Raw genomic sequence first — 23732 nt, 5'->3', positions numbered from 1 at the left:
AAGGAGATCTTGTACTTTACAAGCAAATCACAGCTGTTTTTATAAAAGCAACTGATGCCAAGCACATTGTAGTAGGAAAGAGACCGTGTAGTCTAGTGGTCAGAGCATAGGACTGGGAACAGAAACTACTGTGCCCTGATGCTAATATTGCGAGGACTAATGATTTGTATGTCAGGTATCCCCCTATATGCCTTTTTAATCAAAGCTTTTTCTTTAAGAGGGCAAGGTCTAAACTAAAGTCCTCATTATATTTTTCTTTTGAAAATAGGAATTCAGGGTGTCTGTCTTTTAGTGTAAAATATTATAATAATCCCTAGCTCTTATATAGCACTTTTCATCTGTAGATTTCAAAGCACTTGAGAAAGTAGGTCAGTATCATTATCCTCATTTTACAGATGGGGAAACTGAGGCATAAAAACGGCCATACTGGGTCAGACCAATGATCCTGTCTTCCAACAATGGCCAATGCTAGGTGCTTCAAAGGGAATGAACAGAACAGGCAATCATCGAGTGATCCATCCTTGTTGTCAACTCCCAGTTTCTGGCAAACAGAGGCTAGGGTCACTCAGAGCATGGGGTTGCATCCCTGCCTATCCTGGCTAATAGCCATTGATGGACCTATCTTCCAGGAACTTATCTAGTTCTTTTTTGAACCCTGTTGTAGTTCTGGCCTTCACAACATCCGATGGCAAGGAGTTCCACAGGTTGACTGTGCATTGTGTGAAGACATGTAACCTATCCACTTTACTGAGGAGCTAAACAGGATTTTGCATAATGACATGACCAGGCTTCATGGCAGTTTGTGGAGCCTGCTGGCTCCCTTCTCCGCTCCTCTCCCCGGAGGATGACCAGTAAGGATGACCAGAGAATGAACATGAGGAGGCCAATGCAGAGATCTCCCCTGAAAGCCAGGATCTCTTTGGGACTCAGGACCCAGATGCTGGCCACGTAGAAGGTGAATTTGATTCCTGCCTTGCAGCAATAAAGCCTGATTCCCAGGCACAATCTGAGACCAGGGCTGAGCAGGCTGATCCTATGGAGGGAACCTCGACGTGTACGTTTTCCCACTACTTTGTTAACGATTTACTGTTTCTTTCAATTTATAGTTATAATGCTCTACTGTGGCACTAGCTTGTGTGCTAGCCGGGTGCATCTTGGCTGCAGCCATTGTAGGCTAGAAGCCTTTCCAAGTCTGACCTCCTCAGCTTCCCTCCCTCAGCCCACGTTGTCTGTTCTCCTCCTTTCCAAAATGCCCGCTGCACCGGCTGGACAAAAGCACCAAGTGCTAAAGCACCAAGGACTGACCATTTGGAGGGCATATTCCCATGCACCCGTTTCCTTTTGCCTTCCCTCTGCTGTCCTGGCCAGTGAATGCCCCCAAGGCCCTTTGACAGCTCAAAATGGCGAGAAAGAGCATGGCGCAGCTGCTGATTGAAATAACGAAAACTCTTGTGAAATATGCAAACGCTTGTAGGCAAAAACAGAAGGTACAATAGGGCCTGCTACAAAATCACACGTCCACCACCCATAAACAACACTGAAAGGTGAAAAAAACCCTTCCCCGTAGCCCAACCCGCAGGGGATAATACCTGGATGTACAGCGGCACCGTGTCAGGCCGCAATAGGCTTCCCTGATGATACCGCCCCCGCTGTTTGCACTCTGCAGTGGATACCTTGCTGGCTGCTCAAACCACTGAGAAGGTTTCTGCGGCCCAGCTTCCCTGCCCTCACTAAGGCTTTCTCCCTTATTCTCAAACACTGTGCAAAATACAACACACTGCTACAACCTTTGGGGTGTTTCTCTCCGCTGCTTCCAACCTGGTCCACAAACAGCACCATCTCCCTTTCAAACTGCCAAATGCTCCCTGTACTAGTACCATTTGGCACCTGCTGCGGGGGGTAGTTAAACCGTTCCATCCTGGATCCACTGCTCCTGTTGCCGCCGCCACATCGTCTGCTTTGGGGGTGTGGCAGGCGAAGTCCCAAGCCGAATTCATCCAGCTTTGAGTGCTGAAATACAATCCAAGCAGATTCTGCATTATCACGGCTGCCAGCATAGTGGTACGGCGCATTGCTGGGTCCATGCTGGCTCACAGCTCTTTTTAAATGGTGCTAGCCTGCACAGAACAGAAGTACAGTACGGGGTGGAGACAGATGGATCATGTGAATGCACCAGGGTTCTGCTATGCCTCCCAAAATGCACAGTGGGCAAAGGCCCAGAATGCACGCTGCTCACCAGTGATGCAAAGGAGCATGCGATACCCTCCAAGAATGCCCTGCTCTCAGCTCCCAGCAAACAGCGGCCATGCACACACAATTATGTGCATTCACAGAGGGCCCACCCGCCTGTGTGCACACTATTATCGTGGCTTGCACACCATGCGCTACCTGCTGCGTAGCAAAACACCACAGTTTAACCCCCAATGTAGACAAGCTCTTAGACTCTCACCCACTAAAAAATCTCTTAGTGCAATGAAGAATCTGCCCTACAGTCTAAGACCTTGTCTACACTAGCCATATAAGGGCAAAAACCTCCTAATTTAGATGCAGCAGATTCCGCTATAAAAGTGCTTTTGCTGGTATAGCTTATTCCAGTTTGTTGAGAGAAAGAAGCTGTACCAGCAAATGGATGTTGATGGATGCCGGTATAACTTCATCTGCACTAGGCCTTTTGCCAGCAAAGAAATGTCATAGAAAACAACCCCACCCCAATCGACAGAGCTAAGCTGCCAAAACTTTGGAGTGTGGACCAAACTAAGTTAGTGTAAGGGGCTACGAAGGCATATCGACACACATGAGTTTAACTATCCTGGCATATTTCAGAGTAACAGCCGTGTTAGTCTGTATTCGCAAAAAGAAAAGGAGGACTTGTGGCACCTTAGAGACTAACCAATTTATTTGAGCATAAGCTTTCATGAGCTACAGCTCACTTCCTGGCATAGTTAAAGTGGTACATACAGCCCTTTAGTGTGGATGCAGTTAGACAGGTGTATAGCTATTCCCATAAGGGAAGGGGAATATGCTCTACTGGTATAAACGCCTTCATACTAGTATAACTGCAGCCAGGCTAGTAGAACTAACCCCTCCTCATCAAAATAATGATACAAATCCAACACTTGTGTGTAGCCCAGGTCTAATATCCTGCACACACTGTACTTGGAACTAGCCTTGAATCTCGGACACTGGAACCTTATCTAATGACTGGGGCCTAGGCCCCAGATTTGCCGGTTTTAGATACAAAAAAATCTTGGGCTTGACCCTCATTCACACCTAAGTGCCTTTGCACCGCTCTGGCAATGGAAAGGGGACTCTACATGTAACGTATGCCCACTTTAAGCCCCCAGTGTAACAGGGTATAAATGAGAATAGGCCCATCGACACTGACAAAGCACTTGGTTTCATCCACATTCCTCCCTTGCTGGGGGACTCGTGAAGGGCTGGGATTGGTGGCTGTCACCCACCGGGCCGATAACCCCCCACCCATCCTTATTAGAGTGAAAAATTGATTCCTTTGATGCATTCTAATTTTACCTCCTCTCGTCACCGCTGGGTTGTTAAGTAGATCCCTGTGCCAGAAGCTAAACACCTGCACAACCCAGTACCACTCACAGACATGGAAGGACCAAAGCACCCATTCGCTGCATGGGATCACCTCCCCCAGCCTGTTCCAACGCCTGACACCACATGATGGATGCATTAGCGGCAGGGTGTCCTCCTGGATGCTATGCTGCCTTAGCGAGTTCTTTATTGCGGCTTGTCTCCAGAGAGCCATTAGACTGAAATACTTCTGTTAATTAATAGCCAGGAGGGCTCAGTTCTAATCCCAGGGCTGTGTGTACACCTTCCCCCCCGGCCCCCCCAATCACTGTGCAGCAGCATGTATGGTACAGGAAAGCCCTGCAGTGTGCTTAGGGCTCTGTCCTGGGAGAAGATAAGGTCCTGAGGCCCTGCAGGTATCAGTGAATAATCCTGCCCCCTCTCATCTGTCTGTGCCCCTCCCAGGGATCCCAATCCTGCAAGCTGCAAAGCTCCCATTGGAGCTGGTAGGTAGTGTGGCTGCTCCACACCTCTCAGGATCAGGCATTAAAGGGGAGCTTAGGCCCTGATCCTCAAAGATATATAGGTGCCTAACTCCCATTACATCTGTGGGAGTTAGGTGCTTAAATGTCTTTGAGGGTCTGGGCCTCGGTGCCTCCCTGTATCTGGCTGGATCAGGCCCAGAGCAGGAGATTTTTCAAGGGACACGCTTGGTAGAAGAGATGGGCCAGACCCATTTATCCGACACCCATCCCTCCACCCCCGCACCTCTACCCTGAGCTGTGGGGTTCAGAGACAAGAAGAAGGATAGTCCTATAGTCAAGGTCCTGGGACCCAGGTTCAATTCTTAGCTCTGCCGCAGACTTCCTGTGACGCAGGGCAAGTCCCCTCATCTCGCTGTGCTTCAGTTCCCACCTGTGAAATGCAGAAGATAATCCTCCTCTTTCATCCACCCTTCCTCTGCCTATTTCGATTGTGAGCTGGTTGGGGCAGGACCTGTTTCTCACGGTGTGTTTGTACAGCCCCTAGCACCACAGATTGGAGCCTCTAGCCACGACAATAATCAGATAATAATAGACGTCCACAGCATGCCCCCAGTTTGGTCCTCCTCTTGTCTTGAACCCTTAGGAGGTGCCCAGCTGGTGCAGCGTTATCCAGCATGGCTGGGCATGCTGTCAGCGGAATAGGAGATGCTCATGTCAAGTGCACAGGCTGTTTAATGATGGCCCTTCCAGGTTTTTTATAGTATCTATTTGATGGCGCTAGACTCTCTGCAGGTGTAAATCGTGCTCGTCAATGCCGTTGACTTCAGTGGCGGCTACCAGCGGAGGATCTGGCCCAGGATGTTTTAGACTCTATTGGTGTTTAAGTGACTGTGGTGCGCGCTGAGTGCCAGGACCTGCTTGAGGAGCATTTCTTGTTATTTTTATTATTTACTATTATCTGATCAATTGCCCTGTGATAGCGTCTAGGAATCCTAGTTATGCCCCAGGACCCCCACTGTGCTAGGCGCTGTACAAATGCAGAATGACATGTTAGTAAGCATTACTAAAATATGTAGTATTTTGATAGTCTCATTATTAGTCTGGACCCTGCCTCAGTTTACCTACAATGGTCACCCTTAATAAATTACTAATTGCCAACAGCTATCACAATCTTGTCCTCTATTTGTTAGGGGTGTGTGGATGGCGGTGGGCGGGATGCGTCCAAATCTCATCTCATCAAATCTGGCCAGTGGGTGAGGACGAGGGACCAATCAATATTAAGGGGAGGGACTGGGATTCTTTGGGAGGAGGAGCTAAATTCAATAACCTTTTCCTCAGTCCATCACTTCTTGCATTGTTTAAAGAGTTAAATTATGACAATCCTTCAGCAAAAGGGAAGAAGTCTATCAAGTGGTTAAAGCACAAGATGGGGAGCCAAGAGCTCTGTATTCCATTCCTTTCTCTGCCACTGGCATGTTCCGTAACTATGGAAAAGTCACATGACCGGTCTGTGCCTCAGTTTCCCCATCTGTTAATGGGGGCTAATAATACCCCTCTCACAGGGAGATTGTAAGGCTTATTTAATAAATATCTGTAAAAGTGCTTTGAGGTCACTGGTCTTTGATGCTGCAAAGTATATTTATTAAGATATTAACATGGCCAGATATACAATACAGTAAGGGATTATGCAACCCAAGTAACTCCTTTGGCACAGGTGATTAATATTTAGTCCCAGCAGCGATGGGATGATAAAAGCAGGTCATTTAGAGTAAGATTTTCAAAAGTGACTGGTCTCTATTTTTTGGTGGCCAAATTTGAGACACTTTAACAGGGCCTAATTTTCAGAGAGCAGGTACTTAGTCCTAGGTGGTCCCTTCTGAAAATTTTGGTGTTACTTTATTCTAGTGATATATAGGAGGAGAATTCTATAGCTTTATTTACCTGCTTTGGTACTGCAGGGTTATTCACTGAGTTCAAAGTACGGTCTGATGTGGAGTAGAATTTCTTTTTATTATTACTCCACGTGTACGCTTTCCCATGAATCAGTTGTTTGCAATCACAAAACTACTGTATTTACTGAACCCATGATAGCATTAGAGACAATTACACATTTGTCCCAAAATAATGGGTTTTTGTCCTGAATATCAGTTACTGGGGCTGGTTGAATAATTCAGAACAAATTAATTTGTCAAGTTGCGCATCTTTTTCTGTTCATGAAGCATCTGCAAGGAAATCGTGGTTTTCTCAAATGTCATGTTGTTTGAAATAATTTGCCAGGACTTTCTAGACATTTTTCTTGGTCTGTAGCTTGCTCATGGGTAGTTTATTTTGCGTATTCAAACATCAAGCTGTTTTGATTGGCTACGTATATCACATTCCATGTTTCTGTCCCCTGATTGCATGAGTTCTTAGACTCAAGATTCGGGTAGGAATACTAAAGATTCTGAAGTCAAAATGGACTTTCTGATGTTCGCCTGCATCTCATTCAGCTGGAGTTAGGGGTCTCAATACTTTTTAAGATTCAGTCCATGGTGTTTCAGGCTGACACATGCAACATCATTGGCCACTTCTGAATATGTGGCCGTTCCTTGTGCTTATGATAATGAAGATAATCCTCCAAGTGTAACCAAGGCAGTGCTGCCTGCTGAAGTCCAACAAACTATTTGCTTCTGGAGCATCTTTTTGTCAAGCTGTGTTTAGAGGTGACAGGAGATCTAGAAAACCATATAATTTAGCCCCTTTCAGAGGGCAGGTGCTCAGCTTTCTCTGAAGTTCCAATCCCACAAAGGTGTCTCAAGTTGGGCAACCCATGAACTGAGGTACCCAAAATCACTAGGTATTTTGGAACCTTTAGATCATTGTACTTGATTGAACTGAAGTCTAGGATAATTTTTATAAACGTATAAATATACCAGGTGGATTCTGGATTTTTTCTGTTTGAATTAATTTAGTGATTTTATTATTAATTGCTATTTATTTATTTATTTATTTATATTATCGTAGCACCTAGGAACCCCAGTCATGGACCAGGATCCTGTTACGCTAGGCGCTGGACAAATGCATTTGTAGTTTTGGGGTATTTTTAAGTACAATATACTTGGCAAAAACATTAATACTGTGAGATGTGGGGTTGATTTCAGCTCAAACTGAGAAGCCTTTTTGCCATGACAAAGCATAATTTCTGTAGTTTCTTGCCATGAAACCAACAAACCTTAAACTTGATTCAAGGACATCTGTAAAGCAATTTGCAATCTCTGGAGGGAAGCTGCTGTTCAAGGGCAAATTGCTATTATATTTGGCTTTCCTTTTGCTTTGGAATCAGTCAGTGTTCTGTATTCTTCAGTTGTCTGAGTTGATTTTCTGAGTCTTATCATTTGAATCCACTAAGTAAGACAAATCCAGATTAGGGTTTCTCTTAAGAGAATTGCTAGAAAGAGCATCTGACAGATGGACAAGCGACCAAGCAAGCAGAGACCATTAAACCAGGACTCTCAAGTTTCTTCTGATATTTCCAAAACAAGGAAACATGAAATGTCTGTCTATGTGTGCAGCACATTCAGTTAGAGCTACCTTAGCTACACCCGAAAGCAATCTCTGAACTGATCATTTCTTGTTGATGGTTGTGCCTCACATTAAAAAAAGCCAGTTCCCGGTGCTGATGTATGGAGCAGGGGGTAGAAAGGGGGGCTCTGTAATTCTATCTTCAAAAAGTGATGTATTTTTTAGATGACCCCTGCACATAATGTAATGAACTCCTGTGGATTTGGCATTGGCTACAGTATGGGTGGGCATCCACAAATTCTAGTACTTGTGGTTCAATCAGAGATGGCCCCAGGACAGGAAATTCAGATCCCAGCGTTGCTGTCGTTCAGGAAGGAGTTGGGGTTTGAGTCTGAGATTTTGGTTCAGGCCGCTCTCTGGTTCCAAGTTTTGATTATTTGTATTTGTATTTTTTCACGGGATTTTTTAATGAGTCAAGGAGCCAGTCGTGCGACCAAACTAACACAAGAGCTGGTCTCCTGACAATAATTCAGTTGCTGACCGGTGGCTCCATGAGGAGATAAGGCCTGGCATTGTTTTGATCCATTAATGGCTCCCTGCTGCATGACAAATACAATGCAAGCACAAATACTGAGCTCTGTGGGTTTTTTTAGGTTCCTGTGGTGCCCACGTGCACAGTCCTGGCGTTAGGACAAAATTGTCCTGTTAACAAACCATTTATAACCAAGGCCTTAATTCACTTCCTTTCCTCCAGCTCAAATCTAGAGTCACTCCAGCCTCAGCTTGTGCTCTGTCCACTTTATTGAAACTGCCCTCCTCAAGGTCTCTACATCTTCCTGGCCAGGCCTCAGGGCCTGTACTCCATCCTTCTCCGGCCGTGCTGTTTCCTTTGCAGCAGGGCAGTCTTCCCCTCTTAAGGGTCTGCAGAGCCAGGGTGTAGCAAGCCCTGGCCTAAGGAGAAGCCCAGTAAGCAGGTGCTGGGAACCAGCTGTTCTAGCTAAGCAGCAGCTAAAGATTGGCTCCGCTTTCCAGAGAGACCCAGCTGCGTAAGGGAGAGAGAAACACTTTCCTGAATAGTAGCAGCAGCAGTAGGGTGGGGCGGGCAGGCCAGCTGGCCTGTAGTCCCCCTGATGCTAAGGAAGGGCCAGGACCCTTGAGCTACTGGAGGAGAGGGGGTAAAGACCCTGCTTTAGTCTCAGTCCAGGTCAGGACTATCACGCTGGTTACTTTTCCATATTTCCTGTGTTTGTGTGGCCAGGCCCACCAGACTACACTTTGATACTACTGCTCGCTGCCACCCCCTGGACTGTCCTCCCTTGACTTTTGGGGCCCTGTGCACCCTTCGTACTGCCCCCTGTCTGACAGCTCACTCACAACCACCTTTGGCACCTCTTCCTCCTCCCCCTCTTGGCTGGCGTCCGTGTGGGGTTTGTCCTTGGCCAGCTCCGTTTCTCCTCCCATGCCCTCTCCCTGCGTGACCTTCTCCATTCACATGAATTCAGCAATTTTGGCTGTGCTGAGGACTCACAAATCTACCTCTCCCCTGCTGACCTGTCTCCCTCCCTCTGGCAGCTCAGCCTGTCTCGCTCATGTTCCCTCCTAGCGCAGTTTACCATGGATAAAACTGAGCTCTTGAGGTCTACTCCTATTCCCCCAGTTTCCATGTCTGCTGATATCACCATCCTATGTGCCACCCAGGCTTGCAGCCTGCGGGGGTCATCGGGCCATATCTAAGTCAGGCCGCTTCTTTCTCCACAATATATCTAGACTCTAGGGCTTTTTCTCTGTCCCAATGTCTGGAATGCTTACCCAGGCTCCCATTATTTTTCATTGCAGCCTCCTCCCATCTGGCCACCCTGGCAACAACATCACCCCCTCCGGGCCATCCAAAATGCAGCTGCCAAAATGATCTTCCTCATGCATGGATCTGGTCATGTCAGCTCCCCACCTATTAGCCCCTTGTCATGCTACTTCAAAGCTAAACATCTCCCCCTTGTCTTCTAGGCCCTGCACAACACTGCTTTGGCCTGCATCTTGGACCTTGTCTCTTTTTATGTCCCTCAGACTCCACTCCACCAACAATACCAGTCTTGATGCTCTGTAGCTGTAGAGGTCAGGCAGGAGACGGTCATGGCAATCGAGCTGAAAAGCCACTGAGGCACAGACAATGGCCATGAAGACAGAAAACACAGGACAGACTGTGGTGCTATTATACAAGAAGAAACAACAGGATTTAGCAAGAGCTTGGATGAGAATGGAGGGGGAAGGGGAGCTGGAGAGTAATTTCTTTTTCCTGATACATCTTCCTGCTGCATATGGCCACCTGCAACCTTATTTAAGGCCTGAGCGAGAGAGTTATTAATAGGAACAGTACAAGAAATGATGGCAGATGACCTGCTTGATTCAGTAGGATTAAGCATGGGATTACTAGAGGAGTGTTTAGAAATGTTTACGAGGTTCTGCTGCTTTTTCATGTTGTTGTCTGTTGTTCCTTCCAAAGAGGAGAGTTTTGTGCAGAATTATTCAACCTCAGAATAATACCAGCTGCAATGTGATCAGTTTAGAATTTGGAACAAGTGCACTAGAAATCAATAGTATTCCCCATTTAGAAACTGATCAGCCCATTTTTACCCATGTGCTAAAAGAGGTGCTTGTTGGTGCATTAATACAAATAATTGTTATAATAAAAATCTTTGAGAGAATTCTGACTGCATTCCATACGGCTGGAGGAGAGAAGGGGGAGAGAAGTGATGGTTGTAGAAGCCCCTGGGGAGCTATGGGCAGTGAAAAATAATCTAAACAGATGGCTCATGGCCTCCTAAAGATTACTCCTCATTCCCCAGCATAACTTCCCAAATGCTAAATGCCATTAAGTTAGTGTTTAATAAAGTTCTCAATATCAAGAAGCAGCTAATTAAAGTCCTGATTACCTGCCAAACGTGCCCTTTAGTAACATGCTTCTTGTCTCAGATGCCTCTCCCTCCTCATCTTCTGTCCATACTCTCTGTGACAGGTTTCAGAGTAACAGCCGTGTTAGTCTATATTCGCAAAAAGAAAAGGAGTATTTGTGGCACCTTAGAGACTAACCAATTTATTTGAGCATAAGCTTTCGAGAGCTATAGCATTCGATGAAGTGAACTGTAGCTCATGAAAGCTTATGCTCAAATAAATTGGTTAGTCTCTAAGGTGCCACAAGTACTCCTACTCTCTGTGACATTGCACTCCATAATGTTTTATGGAAATATACTTATGAGTGTGAATGTGATGTAACTGGAATATGCTTTATGCAAAAGGTCTCTTGTAAGGTATCATTATAAAGCTTAAAGAAAAGGAGTATTCAGTGGATCCACTGAATGCATCCGATGAAGTGAGCTGTAGCTCACGAAAGCTTATGCTCAAATAAATTGGTTAGTCTCTAAGGTGCCACAAGTACTCCTTTTCTTTGCGGATACAGACTAACACGGCTGCTACTCTGAAACCTGTCATTATAAAGCTTATAATCTACTGAGTGTGTTCATCCTATTTGTATGAATGTATCATTCTTGTATCTGAAACTAGGTATATGAAAGGTTTCAGAGTAGCAGCCGTGTTAGTCTGTATCCGCAAAAAGAAAAGGAGGACTTGTGGCACTTTAGAGACTAACAAATTTATAACTCTGAGGTTCTATTGTAATTATGCAAAGTATGGGCCATTAATGGTGGTTTGGAAGCTTGATGGCTCCCATTGACTAGGACAATTGGTTGGTTTGTTTACTTGCAAACCTTCCTGGGTGCGTGCGGGACAACCCTGGAAGAATGAAAGCTGGGGTCTCACAGAACATGTGAACATGTCACCTGATACTGGAATCCATCTTAAACCTGGTGCTTTTCCATTTAGAAGGAGGGGTAGGGACGCAGAGAGACAAAAGATTCCTGCCTTGTGCCAAAGCTATAAAAGGGGGTGGAACAGAACAAAGGGGTCTGCCAGTCATGAGTAAACCCCTAGTTACCACCTAAGCTGGAACTAACAAGGACTATACCGGGGAAAGGATTGGGCCCAGACTAGGAAGGAGTCTAGTCTGTGAAAGAAGCTTATTGGAACATTTCTGAGGGTGAGATTTTACTTGTAATCAGTTTCTTAATGTATTAGGCTTAGACTTGCATGTTTTTGCTTTATTTTGCTTGGTGACTTACTTTGTTCTGTCTGTTATTACTTGGAACCACTTAAATCCTACTTTTTATACTTAATAAAATAACTTTTGTTTATTAATTAACCCAGAATAAGTGATTAATACCTGGGGGAGCAAACAGTTGTGCATATCTCTCTAGCAGTGTTATAGAGGATGGATAATTTATGAGTTTACCCATTATAAGCTTTATACAGAGTAAAATGGATCTATTTGGGGTTTGGATCCCATTGGGAACTGGGTGTCTGAGTGCTGGAGATAGGTGACCCTCTGAATAGTTTTTGGTTAAAGTCTGCAGCTCTGGGGGCGTGGACCAGACCTAGGTCTGTGTTGCAGCAGGCTAGCGTGTCTGGCTCAACAAGGCGGGGTTCTGGAGTCCCAAGCTGGCAGGGAAAACGGGCTCAGAGGTAATTCCAGCACATCAGGTGACAGTCCCAAGGGGGTCTCTGTGACTGAAACCATCACACTCTCCCTTTAAGAAAGAGTTTAGGATTAAACACTATGTGTACATAGCACCATTCACGATTGACTCTCTGGGCCAGATTCTCTCGTCTGGTATGTTGGTGCAGCCCTGTTGAAATCAGTAGGATTGCACTGGCGGAAGAGAGAAGGGAGCATGGTCTTGTCGTCTCACAGAGTTTGTTTTCAAAGGATTAGGGTTAAGGTTAGGGTTACCTAATATGAGGGAAACAGTCGCAGTGTCTGTAATGATCCATTTCATCAGGGTGTTGCGAGACCTGGTTAATGAATGTTAACAAAGTGCTTGGGAATCCTTCGTTCCCTGTACAGTTACAACACGGTGTGATGAAATGTGGATAACGTGCCAAGCTGTGAACATTTCCAAACTATCCAGACCTAACACACAGCAGGTGCTGCCTCAGCTGGGATCTCAAACCCTTTGAAATTCACCCTGCCCTTTATAAAGGGCCTCGTCTCTTTCATGTCAGTGGGATACAGCATTCAGTGATGGCCACAGGTCTCTTTGTTACACAAGGCCATGCTGTGATGCTGAGAATCTGAACCTCCTAGTAAATTATATGTAGTTCAGGGAGGGGGAAAAAACCCAGTGTGAGTACAGGAACCAGCACCAGATTAAGAGATAAAACAGCATACATTTATCTGTCAAAATTATGTTAAAAAATTATAGCAATTTACACAGATGAGATTATGAATAAACATTCTTTTTTCAATGCCTGTTCTCAGCTCATTGGTGACTGCTTTGAGCTATCCCTTGGGGAGGTGCTCCTATCTGTTACCTTGGTCTGAATGCTGAGTAACTCTGGGTATGTCTACATGGCAGTCAGGAGGTGCGACTGCAGCACGTGTCGACGTACCTGGGCGAAGGCCACTCAGGTGTGTATCCAGGGTCTGGGCGGGCAGAGCTAGCCCGTGTAGCCACTGCTGTTGCTGCAGCATAACTGCTATTGTTACTCCATAAGCAGTTATACTGCTAGCTAGATCAAAGCCAAGTTGGGTATGTATACGTGTGTTGCAATCGCCCTATCTGATTGCAGTGCAGACATAACCTCTGTTGAAGCCAAACAGGCAATCTACCCGTGAAAGGCTCAATAGCCCATACTGATGCTGCGGGCATTGACCTCTGCTTCTTTGAGCCTGAACTTTTTCACAGCTAACCTGTGAAAACAACACCCATCTAGACTTAAATGCAAGGGAGGGTCTTAATAGTTTACCACTGTCTGGAAATAGCAGGGTGATTTAATAAAGCTGATGTAAGTCTTAAGGCTGGATTGGAAATAGGAGTTTTACTAAAGGGGACTTCTAATATTGCTGTGATTTTTATTTGACAATCTCTTACCAAGTGATCATGACACTATAGAGTGTGGGAAACTGGAGAAAGTACCATACGGTACTAGTGGAAACTAGAGATGGGCCTAAATTCAAACTCTGGATCTAAACGCACACAAATGTTGGGGAAACAGGCCCCAAATCTGTAGCTGGCCCCTAGCTTTGTAGAGGGCAGGATCCAAACCTGAGGTTCTGAACGCTCCAGATGGTGGAGAAATGTGGAGCTGAACTTTCAGGCCCATCCCCACAATAAACAAATGGGTTGGCCTGGTTTATATAAATTCAAGATGCCTGTCCTCTGGGACATTGTATTTCGTTTTATGCTCCTCAAAGAGTTTGCACAGTTCCTCAATGTACGTCTGATGTAATCGATCGACTTCTTCTTGGGATGGGTTGTGCTTCTTCTCCACCTTAATTGGCTTCCCAACTGGAAAACAAATGCACAAACATTAGGAAAGACTACATCCTATGTGCCAGGGTATCCAGATGCTGCCCTCATCTTTAATCCCAAGCTGTGGCCCCTGGAGGCTCTAGGTTCAAGTATGCAATGTTCCATTTGAACAGAATTGTAGTTAGGGATCAAGATGGAATATTGTATGCTATGGACTTGTATTTGGGAGGTGGTGGGCCTAGCTGATAGGGCATTGAACTACAACTCAGGAACTAGACCTGGGTTCTAGTTCCAGCTCTGCTGGGTAACCTTGGGCAAGTCTGCTCACCACTCTGTGCCTCAGTTTTCCCCATCTGTAAAATGGGGATAATGATACTGACCTTACTTTGTAAAGTGCTTTGAGATCTGTGGATGAAGAGTGCTAGATAAGAGCTAGGTAACGTTATCTGTGGGTACCATGAGACACAAAGGCAGGCTGTCACCATTTGAGATAAATGAGATATGGTATTGGGGTTCCTGGCAAGCTGCCCTTGCAGCCCTCACTGTCACTAGGATTTGGCACCTCTGGAGTAACCTCTTGTTTTAAAACACAGAGAAAAGATCTCAGTGAAGCCACAAGCTGCCACCGGAATCTTGGCTCTTGCCCAGGGAAGAGCCGTGGGAGCACTGTGGCTATCACCAAAAAAGCCTCCCCCCTTAATCGTAAGCTGAATTTATCTACAAAGCCATTCACAGAGCCCCAGGAGCTAGGCGTGAGGCCTGGGGAGCATGTCTACACTGCAGTGAAACACCTGCCGCTGGCCAATGGCCACTGACTCACGCTGGTGGGGCTCAGGTTGTAGGGCTAAAAATCTGCAGTATAGATGTATGAGATGAGGCTGCAGTCAGGACTTGGGACCTCGCGACAGGGGAGGTTCCAAGAGCCCCAGTTCAAGCCTGAGTCTGAAGGTCTACCCTGCAATTTTATAACCCCCCAGCCCCAGTCCCACCAGCCTGAGCCAGCAGACATGGGCCAGCGGCCAGTCTTTTATTGCACTGGAGGCATATCCACAGAGGTCAACATTTTCAAAATACACTTGTAATTTTGGTTGCTTCCACTTCTGGGTGCCCAACTGGAGAGGCACCTTAAAGGGGCCTGATTTTCAGGAAGTGGTATTCGCCCACCCTCTGAAAACCTTCACAGGGTTTGAAACTGATTTTGAAACACCTCAAAGGTATTTTGGCCCCTAACTTCCATTACAGTCAATGAAAGATGTAGATGGGGCCTAAGAGACTCTAGCAATAAGAACAAATGTCCTTCCTCCCCAAGAAGCAATTTACAGTGGGACAGGCTGCCTCTTTATCAGGCAGGAAGGCCTTGAGGTTATCTGTTGTCCTTCTGAACTTCACTCTAATTGTGTTTGTCAGGCTGCAATGGGTTCCTATTGTTTCAAGTTGCTGTCCATCTCTCTAATTAAAGGTCCTGAAGACGCAGGTGTGAGGGCAAGTAAAGCCATTGAGAAGTTCCAAACAAGCTGTAAAACAATTAGGAGTAATTGTAGGCTGTCAAACCCAATCAGCATGGTCAGCCTTGGTCTTTAATTAGACTAACAAATGCGGGCTGTGCTCAGTGGGTCAAATCCACTGTTGGTGAAAGCAGGTGCGATTCCATTGAAACCACTGAGCTCCACTGAAATCTAGCCACACGTGGACTGGCATGCTAGGAACCGCCTTTCTCTGTAGTTTGTTCATTTAACCAGCTCTTTCAGCTGCTTCTTCTCTAAATCTAGTGCTGCTCCTTTTAAACACTCCGTAGGGCTGCAGATTTGTTCAGTCTCTGATCTGCTTGTGGAACTGGCTGGAGGATGCAGAAACAATCAAATCTACTTAGTGTGATGCAAAGTCTCAGGTCAGAGCTGAACCAAAGCAACCTGGTCCCTATGTACACCATAAAAGGGGCTCCCTGTAGCCCCCATCTCTATGCTATAGCCCTGCCCATCCTTGCGGGAGGCAGGAGGTTTCTGAGCTCAGATCAATGGGGCAGTTCACACTTCTTAGAGCTATTGTTTCAGGCTGTCTGCAGACTCAGGCAGACATCCATTATACTTGGGTCACCTTTTCAAGCTTTTCTGTGCATCCAGGAGCAGGTGCCCTAGTCATATGCCTGAAACGAGCCATGGCTTAGCTTGTGCAAGCTGGCAGCAAATCCTTAACTCCACCCTGGAGCCAGGAGAAAGCAGGGGCAGGAATTGTATGTCTCTGAGTAACAACGCCCCTTGGGGGGCTGCTTTGGGATTGATGTAGCGTAAGCACTATCCCTGGCACAGGGCTATGTCCAAAGGCACCGTCTTGCCCTAGGTGCCTGTAACAATCTCCAAGCGCAATCACAGCACCCTGTGACCGGGACAAACTTACCCACGGTGAAGATGGGCCGTCGATATGGGAGCAGCCCGAAGCTGTACTGGAACACGCCCCGGGCATGGAACAAGGGGAGGGAGATGCCCATGATTTGCTGAAGACGGTGCTGCGTTCGCCTCAGCCAGGAGCCCTTTGGGTTGTCGACCTGGTCAAAGAGCTCGTTCTCTCCGAAGGAAAACACGGGGACGAGTGGAGCCCTGCAGAGGCAGAACGGGGACACGGCAGGCAGCAGGCCAGTAGACAGGGCACGCAAAAGGAGGCTCTTTCTGTGCATGGCCAGAAGCCAGCAGAGCTCTGCACTCTGCACGAATGCTCGCTCTGCCGTTGGGCAGGAGACAAGGTGAAGGCACTGCCACCTGCCCCTCTGGAAGAGCAGCGTCTGCAGCGCCCACGCGAGGGCTCTGTGGCTCATAGTGCCGGGGGAGTGGCATGGCTCAGCTAGCCTACCCCTGTCCATCAAAGGAGTCTCTATCTTGCTCAGAGCAGGCAGGCTCCCCCTTCCCGCGGATGGGCAGCGCTGTCTAGGGCGTGGTTTTATGAACACAGTGCCGGCCTTGAGCATGAGCAAAGCCAATGGCCACTCGTGCCAAAGCCCACTGAAGTAAATGGAGAGACTCCCACTGGCGTCAACAGGCTTTGGAGCTGGCCGGTAGAGGCACCCCAACCAGCGTCAGTCCTGGCGCTCTCAGGCCAGCCCCGGCTCTCCTTCCGGCTGTGGGACTGGAAGGGGAATGGCCCAGCCAGCAGGCCGTCCTCCCCTCCTCTGGCCTAGTGGCCTTATTCCCCTGCCTCCCGTCCTGTTGCTGTGGTGTCGGCGTGAGGGCAGCGACAGGGCTCCCAGCATTACCCGTGCTCTATTGCCAGCCGAATGAACCCCTTGCGGTTTTTCAGCAGTAGGGTGAAGGCTCCGGGCCGTGCGTCCAGGGCCTCCTGGGCCCCTCCCACTGCTATGGCCAGCACGTTCCCGCCTCCCCGCCTCCTCAGTACGTACGAAGCGCTGTCTTTGTCGGAGGGGATGAGGCCTGGGTGGGGCAGAGACAAGAAGAGACACTTGACATGAAGAGCCTCCATTACCATGGTCAGTCATTCATACATCACTACTTGTACAGCTCCGCTACGGTGCTGGAAGGTGCTTCCTCCTCTCTTCTATAGCGCCAGAAGTTGATCCAGCCCTTTCCAGCCCTCCAAACCCCAACTGGGGGACAGTCACAGGGTGAGCTGGTCCTTTTTAGGGAATCTGGGCTCAGCCTCACTCTGTGACAGTGACCCAACGTGTGGGGCCCATGCAGGAGACTGAACAAGCGTGGGATTTATCCCTCTCTTTGTTAGGTCGGGGTCAGGGTTCTGTATCGCTGATGTCAGTAATTTCTCAACAACAGATTTGCGTGGAATGTGGGTGACTTTGGGGCTGAAATGAGTGGTGTCCCTGAAAATGAGGTCCCTTGGAGAGGTAAGTCCTGTTCCCTGCCTTGAAAAGTCTCCAGTCTAAATAAGACAAGGCAAGACCTATGGCCCCCTTTCTGCAGAGGGCAGGTCCGGGGTTACTAATGGGAAGAAGTAAGGGGCAGCGACTGCCTGGGAAGATTTTAAGAAGGGATTTGGAGGTGAGAGGTGTTTGACAGATTTGGTCAAAGAGACTGCTCCTGGTGCAGGAGGCATCATGGTGGAAAACAACAGTACGTATGTGATTATTAGCATCTGGAGACCAGGCAGCAGCAGACAAAGGAATAGGTTAAAAAGCAGAACCATAACTAGGGTGGGACGAGCGGGGTAGCCGCCCAGGGTGCCAAGCTGCGGGGGGGGGGGGGGGGGGGGGCATGAGGAAAAAACCCGGGTAGGGGCGCAAATATGTTTGCTTGCCCCAGGTGCTACAATGCCGAGTTATGGCTCTGCTAAACAGCTGCTATTGAGAAGCATGGGAGCTGTTGTGGCCTTTTGCCAAGCGGCCAGCCCTGAACCATTCCATCCTCTCTCTGCCACTGACTCACAAAGAGACTTCGGGCAACTCACTTGGGCTGGGATTTTCGGAGTTAGGTGCCCAACTCGACTGAATATTACTGGGATTTGAGTGTCTAACTCTCACTGGCCACTGTGGAAATCGTACCTAGTAGCTCTCTGGCTCCATTTCCCCATCTCGTCCTTCATAAAGCGCCGCGCGTGCTCAGCTGGAAAGTGCCGTGCATCATGCCATGGCGCGGCTGCTCGCTCAGTTCCCACCCCAAAACCTTGTTGCGCTTTCTGCCAGCTCATGTGCAATGGGCACTTTCGGGTGCCAGGGGCACAGCAGAAGCTGCTGCTCCAGCACTTTGAAAGCGCTGCTGCAACGGGTGTAAAGGGTCTGGGCAAGCACCCAGGAACTGATCCCGCAAAGCACTTACACAGGTGCTCAACTTTGTGTGCAAATAGTGCCACGGACTTCAGTGAGACCATTCGTGTGCCTAGAGCAAAGCGGATGCTTCCGGCTTTACTGGACCGGGACCTAAAGCCTCGCTGATTTAATAATAAACAGCAACAGGGGCAGCATTTTGGAGGAGGAAAGGACAGAGGTGGGTTGGCGTGCAGTTCCTATTGACATCAATGGGAGTTTGGCCACTGACTTCAATGGGAGCAGGATTGGGCTCCCATGGGTGACCTGGTGGGATGACAAACCCCATCTTCACCTGTGGAGCCAATGAAAACGGTGCCAGCCCTGGTGAGCCCACTGGGTTTCTGCCTCCCTCTTATGTCTCTTTAAACAGTGGAGATGCAGCTGTGACTCGGCCAGCATTCTATTCTGCCTCTGCCACTGACTCACCGAGAGACTTTGGGCAAGACACTTAGGCTGGGATTTTCAAAGGAACCTAAGAAACATCCACTGAATCTTACTGGGATTTGAGTATCTAACTCTCATTGGCTCAGGTGGAAATCGTACCTATTAGCTCCATGACTCAGTTTCCCCATCTATTCAATAACACTTAACCTTCTTCGAAAAGTGCTGGGGGTGCTCAGATGGAAACTGCGATGTATTATTTTCATCTGCTTATTTTTTCTCACTGCCTGTTTCTTCTCCAGGATTCTATCTCTGTCTGTGGGTACGTCTACACTGCCAAACAAGCCAGTGAGTCTCAGAGCCCAGTTTAACTGATGGGCTTGCAAGGGTCATGCTGCAGGGCTAAAAACAGACACTCTCCTCCCCCGCCCCAGGTTTCAGAGCCGTGCTCCAGCCCAAGTGGGAACATCTACACTGCTATTTTTTTGCCCTGTAGTGAGCACCGGAGTCAGATGAGACTTGCTGTTGCAGGGTGTTTTTTGCAGGGTAGATGTACCCTGTGTGACCTGTGGACTGGCAGCTCCATCTGTAGCACAATGGTTTGTTATTTGCATCGTGTTTCCCTGCAACAGCAGCAGGGTCTAAGTCCAGAGGACGTTTTTTCTCCGTCTTCCATAGTAAGAGCAAGTTCTCGCCTGGATGCGATTTGAACATGAAATAATTGAATTCTCCACCCAGCATGTGGGGGATTTAGCTCTGCCAGTGAGCAGCACTTGCCCTTTGAAATCAGCAGCGGCGGTGAAGCTATGTCCTCAGCTTTGAGCGTGTTTGGGGTTGCATCAGGGCGTGTTGGCTTTTCTTTAACCATTTCATGTAACGAGCAATGCATGAACAGAGGCAGGGTGGTCTCGTAGCTGAGACACTAGGCCAGGACCCAACAGATGGGGGTTCAAATCCTTGTTCTGCCACAGATTCCCTGTGTGACCGTGGGCGAGTCACTTAGCCTGGCTGTTCTTCTGCTCCCCATCTGCAAAATGAGGGTCTTTTTGTCTTGTCTGTTTAGACCAATGGTCTCCAAACTTTTTTGATCACGCACCCCATCAGTAAAAAATTTTTGAGCACGCACCCCCAATATGTATACTTATTTATGTATAAATTATATACATGTACTACTGTACTAATATACTGTGTAAATTATAAAACATACACAAAAATAGAAATTAAAAAATGATGAGATAAAGATGAAATAAACAATATTTTTAAAATATTTTTTTATTTTATTTATTAACAGTACAAAAACTTTTTTTGCTCTCACTAAAATCTTATTAATAATAATTTTTGTTTTAGTGAGAGCAATGTGATGGAATAGGCTTTATTATTTTTGAAAATCTTGGTTTAACACTTTGTGATACAGTGGGCGCTCAGGTTGGGATGGGGGGTCTAGGAGGGAGTTCGGGTGCGGGAGGCCGCTCAGGGTGGGGGTGCGGGAGGAGGCTCAGGGCTGGGGCAGGCAGGAGGTGCAGAGCACTGACCTGGGGCAGCTCCTCTTTGGTGCAGGGGGTGTGCAGGTGGCTGTGCGCAGGGCAGCACCACCCCCATGGCCACGATTCTGGGAGCTGCCCCCCCAGCAGGCAGGGCCACCCGGAACGCAGGGGCTTTAGGGGCTTCAGGGCCCTGGGCTAAGGGGGCCCCGGGGCCCTGGCCTGCAGCTCTAAAGCTCTTTTTGGAATGCGGCCCTGAGAGCACAGGCCGGAGGACTCAGGAGGAGCAGGGGCAGCCGTGCAGCCAGTGGCTGGAGAGAAGCAGAGAGAAGCACTGTATGTAAGGGAGCAGTATGACTACAGGCCAGTCAGCCTCACCTCAGTCCCTGGAAAAATCATGGAGCAGGTCCTCAAAGAATCAATCTTGAAGTACTTGCATGAGAGGAAAGTGATCAGGAACAGCCAGCATGGATTCACCAAGGGAAGGTCATGCCTGACTAATCTAATCGCCTTTTATCATGAGATTACTGGTTCTGTGGATGAAGGGAAAGCAGTGGATGTATTGTTTCTTGACTTTAGCAAAGCTTTTGACACGGTCTCCCACAGTATTCTTGTCAGCAAGTTAAGGAAGTATGGGCTGGATGAATGCACTATAGGGTGGGTAGAAAGCTGGCTAGATTGTCGGGCTCAACGGGTAGTGATCAATGGCTCCATGTCTAGTTGGCAGCCGGTGTCAAGTGGAGTGCCCCAGGGGTCGGTCCTGGGGCCGGTTTTGTTCAATATCTTCATAAATGATCTGGAGGATGGTGTGGATTGCACTCTCAGCAAATTTGCGGACGATACTAAACTGGGAGGAGTGGTAGATACGCTGGAGGGGAGGGATAGGATACAGAGGGACCTAGACAAATTGGAGGATTGGGCCAAAAGAAATCTGATGAGGTTCAATAAGGATAAGTGCAGGGTCCTGCACTTAGGACGGAAGAATCCAATGCACCGCTACAGACTAGGGACCGAATGGCTAGGCAGCAGTTCTGCGGAAAAGGACCTAGGGGTGACAGTGGACGAGAAGCTGGATATGAGTCAGCAGTGTGCCCTTGTTGCCAAGAAGGCCAATGGCATTTTGGGATGTATAAGTAGGGGCATAGCGAGCAGATCGAGGGACGTGATCGTCCCCCTCTATTCGACATTGGTGAGGCCTCATCTGGAGTACTGTGTCCAGTTTTGGGCCCCACACTACAAGAAGGATGTGGATAAATTGGAGAAAGTCCAGCGAAGGGCAACAAAAATGATTAGGGGTCTAGAACACATGACTTATGAGGAGAGGCTGAGGGAGCTGGGATTGCTTAGCCTGCAGAAGAGAAGACTGAGGGGGGATTTGATAGCTGCTTTCAACTACCTGATAGGGGGTTCCAAAGAGGATGGCTCTAGACTGTTCTCAATGGTAGCAGATGACAGAACGAGGAGTAATGGTCTCAAGTTGCAGTGGGGGAGGTTTAGATTGGATATTAGGAAAAACTTTTTCACTAAGAGGGTGGTGAAACACTGGAATGCGTTGCCTAGGGAGGTGGTGGAATCTCCTTCCTTGGAAGTTTTTAAGGTCAGGCTTGACAAAGCCCTGGCTGGGATGATTTAACTGGGAATTGGTCCTGCTTTGAGCAGGGGGTTGGACTAGATGACCTTCAGGGGTCCCTTCCAACCCTGATATTCTATGATTCTATGACTGCTCAGAGCTCCGGTACGAAACTGCAGAAAAACCTGAGTGTCTCTGGATTAAGTTTGGAAGTGTGAGCAACAAGAGTGATGTAGTGGTGGGAGTCTGCTATAGACCACCGGACCAGGGGGATGAGGTGGATGAGGCTTTCTTCCGGCAACTCGCAGAAGCTACTAGATCGCACGCCCTGGTTCTCATGGGTGACTTTAATTTTCCTGATATCTGCTGGGAGAGCAATACAGTGGTGCATAGACAACCCAGGAAAGCGTAGGGGACAATTTGGAAAGCGTAGGGGACAATTTCCTGGTGCAAGTGCTAGAGGAGCCAACTAGGGGGAGAGCTTTTCTTGACCTGCTGCTCACAAACCGGGAAGAATTAGTAGGGGAAGCAAAAGTGGATGGGAATCTGGGAGGCAGTGACCATGAGTTGGTTGAGTTCAGGATCCTGACATAGGGAAGAAAGGTAAGCAGCAGGATACGGACCCTGGACTTCAGGAAAGCAGACTTCGACTCCCTCAGGGAACGGATGGGTAGGATCCCCTGGGGGACTAACATGAAGGGGAAAGGAGTCCAGGAGAGCTGGCTGTATTTCAAGGAATCCCTGTTGAGGTTACAGGGACAAACCATCCCGATGTGTCGAAAGAATAGTAAATATGGCAGGCGACCAGCTTGGCTTAACAGTGAAATCCTAGCGGATCTTAAACATAAAAAAGAAGCTTACAAGAAGTGGAAGGTTGGACATATGACCAGGGAAGAGTATAAAAATATTGCTCGGGCATGTAGGAATGAAATCAGGAGGACCAAATCACACCTGGAGCTGCAGCTAGCGAGAGATGTCAAGAGTAACAAGAAGGGTTTCTTCAGGTATGTTGGCAACAAGAAGAAAGCCAAGGAAAGTGTGGGCCCCTAATGAATGAGGGAGGCAACCTAGTGACAGAGGATGTGGAAAAAGCTAATTTACTCAATACTTTTTTTGCCTCTGTCTTCACGAACAAGGTCAGCTCCCAGACTGCTGCGCTGGGCATCACAACATGGGGAATAGATGGCCAGCCCTCTGTGGAGAAAGAGGTGGTTAGGCACTATTTAGAAAAGCTGGACGTGCACAAGTCCATGGGGCCGGACGAGTTGCATCCGAGAGTGCTAAAGGAATTGGCGGCTGTGATTGCAGAGCCATTGGCCATTATCTTTCAAAACTCGTGGCAAACGGGGGAAGTCCCGGATGACTGGAAAAAGGCTAATGTAGTGCCAATCTTTAAAAAAGGGAAGAAGGAGGATCCTGGGAACTACAGGCCAGTCAGCCTCACCTCAGTCCCTGGAAAAATAATGGAGCAAGTCCTCAAAGAATCAATCCTGAAGCACTTACATGAGAGGAAAGTGATTAGGAAGAGTCAGCATGGATTCACCAAGGGAAGGTCATGCCTGACTAATCTAATCGCCTTCTATGATGAGATTACTGGTTCTGTGGATGAAGGGAAAGCAGTGGATGTATTGTTTCTTGACTTTAGCAAAG

The 23732-nt window shown here is 47.8% G+C and overlaps 1 protein-coding gene across 1 annotated transcript in view; it reads right to left on the bottom strand.

Moving 5' to 3' along the window:
• Positions 1-13157: 13157 nt before the first annotated feature.
• Positions 13158-23732, bottom strand: part of MOGAT2 (monoacylglycerol O-acyltransferase 2) — a 56978-nt gene continuing 46403 nt past the window's right edge. The window contains exons 4-6 of the mRNA XM_077841863.1: positions 17130-17304; positions 16280-16479; positions 13158-13921 (exon numbers count right to left, since the gene is read on the bottom strand). Of these exons, the coding sequence (XP_077697989.1) occupies positions 13767-13921; positions 16280-16479; positions 17130-17304 (530 nt within the window). The 3' untranslated portion in view covers positions 13158-13766. The remainder of the gene's footprint in view (positions 13922-16279; positions 16480-17129; positions 17305-23732) is intronic.

This window comes from Eretmochelys imbricata, chromosome 1, assembly GCF_965152235.1.
Source record: "Eretmochelys imbricata isolate rEreImb1 chromosome 1, rEreImb1.hap1, whole genome shotgun sequence".
NCBI classification, from domain to species: domain Eukaryota; kingdom Metazoa; phylum Chordata; order Testudines; family Cheloniidae; genus Eretmochelys; species Eretmochelys imbricata.
The sequence above is the reverse complement of the archived record's forward strand: the minus strand, read 5'-3'. Positions and strand labels throughout refer to the sequence as shown.